At 40.7% G+C, this 15,691-nt stretch overlaps 1 protein-coding gene across 1 annotated transcript in view; it reads left to right on the top strand.

The window, feature by feature from the left end:
- Positions 1-15,691, top strand: part of ankrd13b (ankyrin repeat domain 13B) — a 62,878-nt gene that overhangs the window by 28,348 nt on the left and 18,839 nt on the right. The window contains exons 2-8 of the mRNA XM_011482923.4: positions 118-253; positions 6,673-6,797; positions 9,381-9,426; positions 9,594-9,737; positions 10,741-10,981; positions 13,336-13,402; positions 14,811-14,886. Coding sequence (XP_011481225.3) covers positions 118-253; positions 6,673-6,797; positions 9,381-9,426; positions 9,594-9,737; positions 10,741-10,981; positions 13,336-13,402; positions 14,811-14,886 — 835 coding nt within the window. The remainder of the gene's footprint in view (positions 1-117; positions 254-6,672; positions 6,798-9,380; positions 9,427-9,593; positions 9,738-10,740; positions 10,982-13,335; positions 13,403-14,810; positions 14,887-15,691) is intronic.

Below are 15,691 nucleotides of genomic sequence, written 5' to 3'. Positions count from 1 at the left end.
GTGATATAAACGTACTACTTTCTGACATACATAACTTGCACATACCTTTAAATAATCACAATACAGGTTGTCCTAGACTCTCTCTCATTTTGTTTTGTTGTGTCTGATCGTCTACAGACCGACATAGAGACAGTGGACCCCCGTGGCCGGACGCCTCTCCACCTGGCTGTCACTCTAGACCACCTGGACTGTGCCAAGGTTCTGCTTCAGCATGGAGCTGATGTTAGCAAAGAGAACCGCAACGGATGGACCGGTGAGTGTGTTTGTGCGCAGGTAACTCTGCAGTGATGGATCTGAAAGGAAATGGGATACGTTTCATGATAAATATGTTATGAGGAGCATTTAATAGTCTAATCTGTCATAGTCAGTGCAAGTGCAACCCTGAATTACAGTTAAAGATTGGATCAAAAACCCTATATTTTTTTTATTCAAACAATAGTAAAAAAATACATTTTAGAAATGTGTTTTGGGGTTTTATTTTAAAGATCCACTCCAATCATCTTTTGATCTATTGCCAAAAGGTTCCCAGTGGTCTTTTAATTATTATTATGCCATTTTTAGCCAAAAAGCAAAACCTGCATCCTTTTCTAGGAAATAGTTTCTGCTGAGCGAAAGTAGTTCATTAGAAGTTCACCTCTGAATAGTGAGCGGGACTGTTGGCACATAGCACCCCCGCTCCCCTTCTCCTTCCCGTTGCTGAGAGCTCTCTGTTTACACGCTCTACTGCTAGCTTGCAGCGCCTCACACCCCCAACCTCACATTACTGTTGTAATAAAAATGTTACAGATGTACAGTTTAGATCCAGACTCCAGCTCAGACGAGGAAAACAAAGACGTTCACGGATCTATTGGTTCACATGTGGAAGCATCAGAATGGAGCGGAGCAGGGAACTTGTGGCCGGCTCAGCGTATTTTCTACATCACAGATATTTCAAAGGACATTTTTTCATCTTTTTCTGATTCACAGCAATTAGTAGAACTCAGAAATGCAAATCTAAGCTTAATTTTGTTTTTATAGTGCCCTTCGCTGAAGCCCCAAAACATATATGAATCATGTCTTAATTATATTCTGTCTATGCATATGGTCTGTCCGTTCTCTTTTATTGTGTTTATGATGGTTATGGTGCATCCAGACAGACGTATTTTGAAATTGGAGCATTTAACCAATCACATTTCAGCTGTAATTTGTTGCCAGGCAGGATAAGGGCCTTCACCATGAGTTGTGAAGGCCTCCTAATGCAAAATCAATGTCGGTTATTCATTTCTTTCAACCAATCAGGTTTTGAGTTGGTGTCAGCAGGGCTGTCTAACAAGCTGACATCACAGTAGTCAGACCTTCTGATTGGACAGAAGTTTCAGGAAGTCACATGCAGCCTTGTCCAGTTTGACACAGAGCCGTGGAGCACTTTTCGATCCGTCTCAGTTAAAAACCGAGCTGACTGTAATGTACGCCATGGATGATTTAGCAGGAAAATCTCCCACTGATCTCCTTGACTTCTTTCATCAGAAAAATCTGAGTGAGATCATGAAGCAGCCGTACAGATTTGTGTGTTTGGCGCTGACCATCCCTGCGTCCACTGTGTGTGTCGAGCGGACATTTTCGTCTCTAAAGCGATTTAAAACCTACCCAGAAACACAACTGGACAGACTGGGCTCTCAACACTGGCCTTGATGGAATAGAAAAGGACTTCATGATGGAACTGAAGACGATAATCTACATGACAGGGGGATGGAACTGTTTATGAGGAAAGACGTAGCACTACTGAAGGCCCAGGTGTGTAATCCACGGTCCGCTACTGATGTAACATGAGTCTTTTTTATTTGATTAAGCCCTATACTGCAGAAAAAACAGTATATAAAACTATTTAAAGACCTACTCCAATATAATTTGTGTTTTTGGTGTTTTTAACATGTTCTTGTGGCATTTTTCTGATGATGGAGGACAAATATAAGGAAAATTAAACTTAAAATTGCATTTCTGAGTATTTCTTTATTTAAATCAGTCTGACTCAGAAACTGGCATTTGAAAAAGAGATGTAGAAAATACCTCGGGCAGGCTTGCGTGATCACCGTGAACCAGCTGATTCTGCAGTGGAGTAAAGCGGCTTTTCTTACCGGCTTTGCACCGATATGCAAGGTTTTAGAAACATGAAGTGTTGCAGAACTTTGAGGATTGAAAACTGTGGAGAACATTTCCAAGATCTGTTGTTAGATGATCCAAAACAACAGCAATGGTTATGTGTTCTATGTTGTTTGTGTTACTGCTGAACCTAACCAGAAGCTTGACGGTTTAGAAAATGTCTGTCTGCCTAAATCTTTGTGTTTTGTTTGGTTGATTCTGATCTTCTGCTCTAAATAAAAGTATAAATGATGGTAATTTGATATTTATTTTTTTAGTTTTCATACTAAAAAGACAGACATGTAGCAACTGTACGAACATTTTCTATTAAAAAGTAAGAATCGTGGTTCTATCTGTGAATCAGTGAGCTTGATTCGTGAATGGAGTCGGGTCGACACCTAAATAACAACCCACAGTCCTGGTAATATTCCTACAGAACTGTTGGCCCCAACACCAAAACATGGAATGTGTTTTTAAAAATCTAACATAAGGATTCCAGAGAGGTGCTACATCTGTTTCACAATACATGTCAGTCTCTCCAGAGCTAGACATGTCCTGACTTCTTTTATCAATAGAAGGTGTATTCGTGCTTGGTTATGCGACACAATAAAAATAAAATACTTTACACACTAAGTCTAGCACTCAAAGGAACTCTCGTTTTTTTAATCATATATCTAATATGTAGACATACAATCCTCCAAAATCACTGTATCGTTGTACATTCCCATTAGCAATAGATTCATGTTTTAAGTTTTATTAATTTTTAGCTTGTTAGGTTTAGTTTTGATCCATGCGTGCTCCTCACGAAATTATTCTAATTAAGTTTTTATATTTGCAAATTCAATTCCCTCTGTGCTGCTGCATCTACTGCAAAGTTCAGCTGCGATTCCAATTTTTCATGCAAATGTATTTGAATTGTTTCATGAAAAATACTTTGGAAGTTGTGAATGAGGCTTCAGTCAGAGCCTCATTCTGGGCCTCATTTAGAGCTGGAACAGAGAGTGAACCTTTCCTCAGAGTCTGCTTATGGAAACGGAATGAATGTTTTGACCAGCAAAGACACTTTTAGTGTGGGTATGGTCTTTTAGCCATGAGAGCTTTTTCCAGAAATCTTGTTTTTTGTTCAGGGAAGGCATTTTATATCAGCAGGTTTTTGAAAGTCTTAATGCAATCATCTTTTGATCTATTTTAAAAGTGTTCCCAGTGGTCTTTTGACTATGATGATGATGGTTTTGGGGGGAAAAAAAGGCCTGTGTCGTTTTCTGGGACATATTTTCTGCAGAGCGGCAGCAGTTCATTAGAAATTTGTCTCTGAGTTGTGAACTGTTGGCACGGAGCAATCCCGCCCCTCTTCCCCTCTTACTGAGAGCTCTCTGTTTATACTAATGTTACAATGAGCAATATCAGAGCTATCCATCCGTGCAGTTTAGATCCAGATTCCAGCTCAGAAGAGAAAAACAAAGACGTTCATGGATCTATTTCTATAAGTGGATGATCAGAATGGAGCGGAGCAGGGAGCCTAGCGAATTTTCTACGTAAAATTTTCAATTTTTTCCTGATTTACAACTAATTGTGTAAAGAAAGGCTCAGAAGCTGAATTCTAAGCTGAATATTCTTTATATATATGTCCTCCATCATGAGAAAAATGCTACATGTCAAAAACATCAAAAACACCATTTCCATCAGAGTCCGTCTTTAAGAATTGATGCTTTATCCCGCTCTCTGCTACATTCTTACTTCTGTATTACAAACTTAGGCATTTCAAATGATAGGATGAAGAAGAGATGAAGCTCTTCTTTTTATTTATTTTTGCTAATGCGTCTCTGATCTGCAGCTGTTTGGACATCCTCTTCTGCAAAGATTTGCTCATATTTTTAAAAATATCTGTTAATCAAAGGCCTTTCAGGTCATTCAGTCATTTGAGAGCATGTTTAACCCTTGTGCTATCTTAGATGACCCCACCTTTACATTGACGTGTTCTCCCTACCATGACAAAGGTGGATAAAGGTGGAAAGATTTCATGTAATCCATGGACACCAGTGAAGATCACAAATCATTGAAGAAAAAAGGTTCAGAGCACTGTCTAGTGGGTCTAGATGACCCAACTCCCAATGTTAAAGTGCCTAGGATAGCACAAGGGTTAGGTGATCAGGTCCAAATAAGACCAAGCCATGCCCTTTTTACTATTATGATGGCAGAAACATTGTAAATCAGTTATTTACCAGAAACTTCAATAGTTCTATAAGTCAACAATATCTTTATGATCTAGATTTACAATTGTTTTTACAGCCTCTGAATAGTCAAAAACTGTCTTTTTTTGTTTCCCTTCTTTTTTGCTAAAAATCCCGTCAGTTCTTTCTAACACATTATAGTCAGGCTCTGCCAGACAATGTTTCTCTTTTGGCTGTGCAACTGTAGTGTGAACCTCTGGTAAAGGGAGGAAGTGGGTGTGAAAAATAACATATTTCAAGCTTGATTTATTTGTGTTATCAACAGTTTAAATGTTATAAAGAAGAGATAGTGTGCACGGACATCCAACTGTTAGTGTTATCTTTTTGCACTGGATTTTTAAGTCTTTTTATGGCAACGTTTTCTTGTATTTAATTAAATATTTGCTTCCTTTTACAGTGAAAAGCACCTAATGGGGCTTTGGTGAAACACAAAATCAAAGCAGGATTCATCTACCTTTACTTACTGCTTTAAATAAGAGTCTGGGACTTGTTTCCACAACCTAAAAAGCTGACTGGAACGTTTTTGGACACAAACACTTGTTGTGGATGTGGCTCTAGAGTGAAACAATAATTCATACTTGTTCAAAAATATTGAACCACACGATTTCTAACACTTCTTCTTCATTTTTTGTGTGGAAATATGATCATTTCATATGGAGGAAAACGCTTGACCATGAAGGAAAAATGTTTCAATGCTGTGAAACCACAATGATCTGCTCTAGCCCCCTAAGAATGGGTAAACATCATCAAGTAATAAAGAGAGAATAAAGTGAGAATGCCGTTCAAGCGACTCATTATATGCAAAATTATATGCTTCAATAAAATCTTAACAGCTAAATTCTAAATTGCATCCTTCTGAAACCAGCTTCAGGTGGCTGCTGTAGAAACTATACTGAATAAAAGCTTTAGTTTTTGCTCCCATTTGTCATGAGATGAACCATTTTCTACAAACACAAAATAACCATTTATCTCAAATATTGCTCACAATTTGTGACAGTGGGCACTTCTCCTTTGCTGAGATAATCCACCCCACCTCACAGGTGTGCCAAGCTGGTTAGAAAACAGGATTATTGCACAGGTGTGCCTTAGACTGGCCCCTCTGAAACGTGCCGTTTTGTTTTACTGGGGTGTTCGGGGACTCAGAAAACCGGTCAGCATTTGCCGTGACCATCATTTGCCTGATGCCGGCCATTTTCCAGCACATTTCAGAACATGGATTACAGTGCTCACTATCACAGATTTGTGAACCATATTTGAGAGAAATGTTTTTTTTGTGTGTGTTTGGAGAAAATGTTTCAGATCTTTGAGGTCATCGCATGATAAACAGAGCAAAAACAAAATTGTGTTCATGTTTTTGTTCAGTGCAACATTTGACGCTTCCTGGTTGGCTTCATTTTAGAAAATGTGTGGGATTGACTTCCAGTTAAATTTTCTGCCATCCTTTTTTTATTCTTAAAAATATTTTTGAATAATTTAATAATAATTAAATGAAGAATAAAGACAAAAATGCTGTGCTCTGCAGAAACTAGGACATCGTTTCATATGGAGGATTTTTGGATGCAGAAATGTATCTCTTGAGTTGTAAGCATGAACGTTGGCCCAATACAACTGTGCCCCCGCTTCCCCATTGCAGAGCTCCACATTTACATTTCCCTGCTGGCTTACAGCCGCTCACACCCCCAAGTTCCATTACTGGTGAACAAAAATGGTGAGCGATATCAGAGCTTTCCAGCCGTACAGTTTACAGCGGTGAGCTTGTGTCCCGCCCAGCACATTTTTTACGTAACAAATACGACATTATTTTTTCATTTGCTCCTGATTCACAACAATTTGAATAAAAAAAATACTCTGAGGTGTAATTTTAAGCTTAATTTTCTTTATATATGTCCTCCATCATCAGAAATGTGCTACAGGCACATGTTACAAACACCAAAAAGATGATTTTTTTAATCAGAATTGATCTTTATTCTTTAGTCAGTTTTTTTTTCTTGTTTGTCAGTGCAGACCTGACTCACTTTAGTTTTTCCTAATTGTGTTTTTAATTCCAGGCGTTAGTTAGATTTATGTACAGACTGTATTGGACTTAACCTACAAACAATAAAGGATCAAGCTTTCCAGTGTGAAACAGCTTGGAAGATTACATTCAGAGCAGCTATTTGATGAATGATGGACGGGTTTCAGTGATTAATCCGTCCAGCTTTCATCTGGCCTACTTCACTTTTGGCAGTTCCCGCTGCCGCCCTCAATTGCTTATTGGCATCAATTTTGGATGAAGCCGAGCAGATTTTTTTTTTTCAACCGTCCGTTCCTTCTTCTCCTCCAGTTCTGCAGGAGGCGGTGAGCACCAGAGACCCGGAGCTGGTGCGGCTTGTGCTTCGTTACCGTGACTACCAAAGGACTGCCAAGAGGCTGGCGGGCATCCCTGTCCTTCTGGAACGATTGCGCCAAGTGGGATTTCACACACAGCTACAACAACTAATCCCCAAAGACCCCACACACAAAAACAAAGCACACAGACTCAAAGTGTACATCTGAGTTAGACGACATTTCCAAGCAGGTGGACATCAAAGGGAGTTGATCTGGGCTTTCATTTGAGCTGAAGATAAATCGTTATTTCGGCATAAATCAATTTCTTTGATGGTATTTATAACTTCGTTTACTGTTCAAGAAGGAAAACGCATCAAAAGGATGTGGCATTCTGGGTAATCGTGAGTCATACCTAACCCCTTAAGGGGCAATGATTGCAACCATTAAAGGTGCTGCAGTATAGCGGAAAGCCCTGGAGTGTGTGGTTCAAATCCTGAGCTAATGTTGCTCACAGTAGCAGAGATGCAACCAAAAAAAAAAAAAAAAAACATTACAAGAAAGATCAAACTGTTTTTCACTGGCTGCTTTTAATCTGTTAAGCCTTTATTTATCCAGGTAAGTCTATTGAGAACAGTGTCTCATTTACAACAAGGACCTGAGTTTGCAGCCACAATACAACAGAATGATAATGTAATATAAGTGACATACAAATAAAACATGACATATTCACACATCAATATTTACAATAACCCTTGTGCTATCTTGTGGGGTCCAGATGACCCCACCCTTACATTGACGTGTTCTCCCTACCATGACAAAGGTGGATAAAGGTGGAAAGATTTCATGTAATCCATGGACACCAGTGAAGATCACATATCATTGAAGAAAAAAGGTTCAGCGCACTGTCTAGTGGGTCTAGATGACCCCACTCCCAACGGTAGAGTGGAGTGGGCTAAAAAGTCTACGGGAGCTACTAAGTTAATGTTTATGATAAAAAGACAGAAGTAGACTCATAAAAACATGGAAAAAACATCTGCATTCATTTTAAACCTTATCTATTAAATAGGTTTTAGATGCAGCTAAGGAGACCAAGGTACACGCAACTTCATTCCAGTCATAGGGGAAAAAAAAAAAGGAATGATGAGCATCCCAGGGGGGTACGAACCCTGGGTACAACCGTAGGGAGAAAATCAATAGAACGCAAACTACAAGTACTGATAGAGATGTTAAGAAGGGTAAGACGGTAAAATTGAGTTTTACCAGTTAGAGTCTTGTAAATGAAATGATACCAATGCAACCGCCTGCAAGAGTGAGCAACGACCATTTGACAAGACCATTGAATCGCAGGGATGGGTATTAAAGAGAACAGCAGTGACAAAATGAAAACAAGCGTGATAAAGGAGATCCAATTTATGAAGGAAAGTTTGGGAAGCTGATCTGTAGATAACTTCACCATAATCTAAGATAGGATGGACTGTCATTTTTACCAGATTATACTTTGCAGAATGAGTGAATGGTGATTTATTTCGGTAAAGAAAGCCAGTTCTTGATTTAATCTTAGCTGCTATTGTGTTAATATTAGAGTCAAACTGTGAAGCCATACACCCAAATATTTTTATGAACAGTCATGTTGCATTGTTGTGTCGTTGAAGGTTGAAATACTGCCCTCACAAGGTGTCTGAGCTGACTGATGATTGTGAATCATATATTTAGTTTTGTTAGTATTGATTCGAAGGCGTAGACTGGAGAAGGTATGCTGCAAATCATTAGAAACTATTTTGAAGAGATGACATGGCAGTCTCTACGGAAGGGCTGGATGTGTATACAAAACGGTGTCATCAGCGTAAAAATGAATGAAGGAATTTCCAGCAGCATGATCTATATTGTTTATATAGATATCCAACAAAGTTGGTCCCAAGATAGACCCCTGAGGGTCCCCCATGGTTACCGGGAGTGGAGAAGATTGGTAGCCAACCGTACACATAACTTGTACGCAGTCAGTGATCTTACTTTTGAACCAAGCAGCACAATCCAGTGAGAGACCTATATGATGGATCCACTTAACCCTTGTGCAATCGTAGGCACTTTAACATTGGGAGTTGGGTCATCTAGACCCACTAGACAGTGCTCTGAACCTTTTTTCTTCAATGATTTGTGATCTTCACTGGTGTCCATGGATTACATGAAATCTTTCCACCTTTATCCACCTTTGTCATGGTAGGGAGAACACGTCAATGTAAGGGTGGGGTCATCTAGGATAGCACAAGGCTTTTGCCAAGTCGACAAACAGCCACACAGAGAGGGGGGACAGCTGCTGATTTTCCACTAAAGGGGAAATTCACACGTCTGCAACGAAAGGTTAAAAAGATATGTGATTGGTGATGCAATTATGTGCGCATCCAGCTTTAAGAAAAATGGATCCAGAGCAATCATCGCCCTCTCTGTCCCTCCATCCATCAGCTGTGACTCCTCCACATCACAGCCCACGCAAGCATCTCTGTGCCAACCACCCACCACCACCTTCAGCTCAAACGATGACACAGCCAGACTCTACCTCTTTTCTTTTTGGTTTCTTCTCCTTATTTCTTTTCTGCAAGACCAGTTTCCTCAACCACATGCTCATCTCTCTTCATCTCCTCAGCTGTGTTTCCTCTATCTTCCTCTTCATCACTACTCCGTGCTCTCTCATCTGTCTCACGCTCTCCATTTCCTGTTCTCGTCCAGGCGGAAGACTTCTATGTGGAGATGAAATGGGAGTTCACCAGCTGGGGTGAGTCCAGTCCCCGCATCCTTTCAGATTATAGGCTGCTCCTCCTCAGATAATCTAGATTTCATTCTTCTTTTGAGATTATGGATGTCCCTTTCTTTCTCTTAGACTGAACAGCAATATGTTTTTGTGTACACTTTGAGTTCAACAGTTTCCGCATTTGCCCGCAGTGCCTCTGGTGTCGCGGATCTGCCCCAGCGACACCTACAGAGTGTGGAAGAGCGGTCAGTGTCTGCGTGTGGACACAACCCTCATGGGATTTGAACAGATGACTTGGCAAAGAGGAAACCGAAGCTTCATTTTCAGAGGACGAGGTACAAAAAAGTCCAACTTGAACCTCCTCTTTTCTAGATAAACAAATGCCAAGTTACTTCTTAGATTTTTTTAGACCATGATGGTGTGAGATAAGAAATATTATTATTATTATTAATATTAAAAAATATTTGCTATTTTTAGCCAAAATCAAAAACGTGTGACGTTTTCAAGGACGTAGTTTCTGCAGAGCAGCAGGAGTTCATTAGAAATTCACCGCCGACTTACGGAGCAATCCCACCGCCCTTCCCATCATCCACCTTTTTACACTCTCTCCTTCTAGCTTACACCTCTTCACAACTCCTTTCTAACATCAGCAGTGCAACAGAAATGGCGAGCAATGTCGGAGCTATTTAGCCGTACAATTTAGATCCAGATTCCAGCTCAGACGAGGAAAACAAGTGGATGCATCAGAATGAAGCGGAGGGAGCTTGTGGCCCGCCGATTGAAGATTTCTACAAGTTTTTTCAGTCTGCATTTTTCCATCTGTTTCTGGTTAACAACAATTTAGATAAGAAATACTCAGAAATGCCATTTGTATTCAATTTTTCTTATTCATGTCCCCTATCGTTAGAAAAATATCTCAAGAACATGCTGAAAATGTCAAAAACATCATTTTCGTATGAGTGGGTCTTTAACCTTCACATAGGCTTCAGGAAAAATGTAATGTCGAGACACTGCACCCTTATGAAAGAAGGCTTTACTTTTAGTTATACTACACATCTCTTTTCTTTGTCCTGGTACTTTTTCCAGCCTGTCTTTCATGTTTAATCTTTATTGTCCCTCTCTTTGACCTTTTGCCCTTCCCACTCTCCCTGTTCCTTTGTACTTTAAACGGCCCATATGGAACCTAACTGGTTTTGCCCTGCCTTCACCCATCTGCAGTGTCTTGACATTAATTCTTAAACTAACAGAGCTTTCTAGCGATGTGAAATCTCAGTTTCTCCTCCATTTGTCCGCTACCCTGAGGATGCTCCTTGTTTCCTCTGGCTCCCCTTCCTCCAGACTCCAGTGCAGAGGTGATGGAGGTTGACCATGACAGGCAGCTGGTGTTCTGCGAGACCTTGTGCGTCTCTTCGCTCGCAGCGCTCTCACCTGGCCGGGGAAGAGGCGGGGCCAGCTGCAGCACCGTGGCCGGGTTGGGTCTTCTGGGAGCGATGAAGCCCACCAACGAGCAGGTTGCAGCCCGGCTGTCTGCCCCGGTGGTGACCACTCAGCTGGACACACGCAACATCACTTTTGAGAGGTACTTATGCACACCTGATCTAATCAGGGATCTCAATGCAAAAAAATCTAACTTCTACTGTTTGTAAACCTGCAGCCTCAGACCACCAGCAGACATTGACTCCTTTTTCAAGAAAAAGAAATATAATTCAGCGATAACTTGACTCAATAAAATGAAAAAAGGAGGTCAGCCACAGGACTGAATGTGTTTCATTTTTGAAATTTCTTGCCAGCACAAAGGAGGAAAACCGTTTTCTCCTCACTAGCTGAACTTCCATCATCGTTCCTCTATTCCCTGACGCTGCAGCTAAGGGGAACGGGTTCAGGCGGGTTTTCTGATGGCTGTCAAGATGCTTTTGACAGCCGGCATGAAAACACAATCAGAAGCAGCACCACTGTGAGGACATCAGAGCTGAAGCGGATTTTCAGGCTCTGTCGTAGCTTTAAAGGGAAAACCACTTCTGCTATTGTGACGGATGGCGTTTAGGCCGGGCTGTTTGACTGCAGTCGGGATTCGGTTGCTGTACTATACGTCCTTGGTAGAATGCAACATTTTCATTTAAATAGTTTGTTCTGTTAGAACACTTTGTGCTAAAGGTTAGTCTTGACGGGAACATAATGACATGTCAGTCAACGCAGAGATATGGCCAAACAAGGAAATGCAGAGATGCATGGACTTTCAGAGGATACAAAGAAAAAGTATAAAAATAAGTGTAACCAAAATATAATTTGAAGGAGAACATGCAATATGAAATGAGATTCATCAATACAACTGAAACAGGGGCTCTGCAATAGAGTTTTAGCTTTGGTGTCAGATGTACTTTTAAATGAGCATTATAGAATATAACAAAAATAGATCAAATCTATAATTACTGTACATATCAGTCCAACATGCTTTCATTTTCCTTTGAAATTTGACAACAGAATTGTTTAAAGTGGCTCAGACTCAGGGGTTCCTTTCTGGTTCACAGCATTTTCCCACCCTGCCTGTTGGCAAGAAGCTGCTCCACACAGAAGCACAAAATCTGGGAGTAATTATAGTTTTCCAGGCAGGAAAGATAAAACAGGGAAAAAAAATCAACTGTGTATAAAAAAACCCTCTGAGAGACGAGCAGGAAGAAGATGGAGAGGAGAGCAGTTCAGTTAAGGAGAGCAGGGAGGGGTGCTCCAAGCATAATCATCTCCCTGTCAGACTTCCGCCACAGTGTCACCCCTGTGCGTTTCTCCCTGCTCAGCACTCCTGTATACATGCCAATAATCTATTTATGATGCTTTGGAGCAAACCACTTTGTCAGGCACCTCTGACAGGACATCCATCTTTGGAGTTCATTTTTTCCCACTCCAGAATCTGGAGTCCAAAATTCATTTTCACCTTGTACTTGTGTAACAATTCACCAGGATAACTAGTCCTGTTACTAAAGAATAAACCAGAAAATGGATTAAACACAAAAGAGTGTCTTAATGTGGAGAAACAATTTGCAGATAAACACAACAACTGACATTTTCAGACACAATCCGTGCATCATTCCATACCTTAAATAAAATTAGAGAGTTCAAATTAAAAGATCATTGAATAGGTCAGTTCATGAGAAAAACATTTGAGATGAGGCGTGCTCAGTTTCAATTCAGTCTAAGATGGTTCAGAATGAACTCAGAACGTTATTCCAAAAAAATAGGAGACTCAATAAAAAGAAAGACATCCCTAAAGCAATCGCTGTGCTCTGGTATACCAGTAACTACAAAAAATGGTTTGATCTCACCAGCGTTGAATCTGAGATCTCTGGCATGGCCTCTCGCAGTCTCGTCACCACCCTCTTGTAGTCTTTTGATGAAGTTCCCCAATTGTTTAGTTTTGTTTCTTTTTCTTTTAAAGAGTAATTTCCATGTTAAAAAAACAGGCAACCACCTTTTTCCACAGCAGGAATACATACATACATTTGTTAAATTCATGGTACCTTGTCTTAAGAATTGCTCTCAAACTATGTTTTGTACAACATCCGTGTTTTGTGACATTTTTTTTGTTTTTTGAGTATGTGGAGCACAACTGCTGCATAAATAATTTAATCTCCACAAACTATGATCATCTTTAGAATTTATTCTGTATGTCATGATTTTTTTTTATTACAATATCACTCAAACATATATGGGGCAGTAAATTAGGAAAAAAACGTTTATGAAAGCCCTGAACTTTTCCACATGTGTTGAATGGATGATGATTTGACATGCATCTCATGGACAGGTCTCCTGGTTTTACTAACAGGAACTAGAAACAACTTGAAGAAAGAGCACCCGCCTCATCAAAGTCCACTTTGATCCTACTTAAGGCTTTCAAATTGTCAGATGAATAATCTGGGAAATATGAATATGCTGTTGCAGGAATAAGACGGGCATCCTTGGTTGGAGGAGTGAGAAGACTGAGATGGTGAATGGATACGAAGCTAAGGTAGAACTCCAACAGCCTTCAACAATGTCCAGAAACTTTATGTAAGGGTTAATGGCCGACAAAGTGCTTCCACGAAGTGGAAAAAGCTGATAATGCATACTTCGAAGGCCAGTAACCCGCTTCTGCCATGGTCACTTATAAAAGAAATAAATTTTAACCAGTTTTTAGTCCTTAATTCTTGGGTTTTTTTTCCGATTTGGATCGCTTTTCTCACAAAAAGTGGACTATTTGTTACGTGGTGCAGCGCCTTGTCATGGTAACGTGACAAGGCGCCACACCACTGCTGCAGTCAAGATTCAGCAGTATAAATATGCTGATCATCACAATGGATTAAATAAAGCATCAACTCAGAGAGAAAGTTCACTTCTTACCGCTTGTTTTTGTCCAAATGATGAAGCAAAAGGTTGTTTTAAAGAAGCCGGCGCAGTGATACAAAACATTTAAGATAAGATGACCAGAACTTCTTTTTGGGACGTGCGGTTACCACTTTTTTAAGCACACCCAGCAGCCAATCGGAATCCAGTATTCACCTGGACCATGGTATAATTGTTTATGTGGTACTCAAATTCATACTCTCTGTCTAGAATGCTTTAGAACATTTCTGATGTTATCTACAGTTGTGCTCAGAAGTTTACACACCTGGAAGAAATGTCTTGGTTGATTTTCAGAGAATACGAATGAAAACACAAAAACGTTTTTTTCCACTCTCAGTTAGTGGTTGGGTGAAGCCAGTTTTTGTCAAAAAAAATCTGTTTAACCCTTTTTAAATCATAATGACAACAGAAACTTCCCAAATGACCCTGTTCAAAAGTTTGATGACTTTGTTCTGAAAACATGCAGACAAGCTGATATAAAAGGGTTTGACTGACAGCTAAAGGTGTGTGCACAAAATGTCTTAAGCTGCGTTCCCATTGAAGGTTCTGTTGGCCACGGGCGGCCGTGGTGCAGCGGTAGGGCAGTCGACCTCTGATCAGAAGATTGCAGGTTAGATTCTGGCCTTGTCCGCCCATGTGTCGAAGTGTCCTTGGGCAAGGCACTGAACCCCACCTTGCCTCTGGTGGGAGGTTGGCGCCAGTGTTCAGCATCATTGTGTGAATGGGACAGTGACTGTAAAGCGCTTTGAGCCTTCGAAGAAGATAGAAAAGCGCTAAACAAGTATTTACCATTTTCTTATTCTCTGAAAAATAATCAAGAAATCATACTTTCTTCCAGGTTTGTAAACTTATGAGCACATTTGTATAAATAGCTGGGCAAAAAAAGTTTGGAGTTTGGTCTGTAATGGTTATCATGGATACAATTCAACTGTGTGGGACTGAATGTAAAAATAAAAAGAAAGTATCCAGGAAACTCCATTATATTATTAAAAATCTATTTTGGCACAAGTTAGGAGTGCAACTTGTCCTTTCAGGTGTATGCAGCATCAAATGTTGAGCTGATCACCAGAACCAGAAGTGACCATCTGACGGACAAGAACAAGACAAAAGGTGATCGTCTTCATTGGGAAGGCTGTACCCAAAAGCTGGGTACTAACAAGTTATGCCTTTGTCACAACTGCCCTCACGGGTTGATATGGGCTGTCTGCAAGCAAAAAAACCTGTAGGGGCAAGCGGGGGGGCCAACACGAAATTTTAACATAGACCACATGGTGGGCCTGCAGAACCAAAGTGTTTAGGCACATTAATTTCAACCGTGGGCATTAGTTGGTAACAAAGATGGAGGGGGGGGGGGGGGGGGTAAATGAGGGAGAAGTTGGTGAGATGCCGACGTGTTGTACGGATTTTTCATCCCAAATCCTGCAGACTGCAAGGAGCGAGGCGTTAGTGCTGGTCATGGGAATGCACTGCAGCCCGACTGACTCAAATTAGACAGAGTGTAGTTTGTGTAAGCATCCTACTGGCATCTTACAGGTACTTGCACGTCACCTGCACACCCCATGTGTTTTTGGCATTCGCTCTCTGTCAATAAGGATCAAGAGCAATGATGCGGTCAACCGCACGTCCTAAGTGCGTGCAATTTCCATTAGCCTTACGAATCCTTTACGATACACTTACCAAACGCATGACAATGGTACGTTCCTTTCTCATGACGTCCCTTTAGGTGGCCAACCAAGCCACAAGGGAACTGCAAGACACCTGCGAACACCTAGACATTCTGACATTCCCCTCTATGACCCTCCAGGGGCCAGGACAATCCAAAAACCTGCAGGACCTGTACGGATCAACTGCCGTACGGCTGGATGGGACTAAGCCTATGATCTATTTTGAATCCTTCAGGGGTTTTTTGTTGTCT

The sequence above is a fragment of the Oryzias latipes genome, chromosome 13 (assembly GCF_053564925.1).
Source record: "Oryzias latipes strain Hd-rR chromosome 13, Olatipes_Hd-rR_3.1".
NCBI classification, from domain to species: domain Eukaryota; kingdom Metazoa; phylum Chordata; class Actinopteri; order Beloniformes; family Adrianichthyidae; genus Oryzias; species Oryzias latipes.
This window is presented reverse-complemented; position numbering and strand designations above follow the sequence as displayed.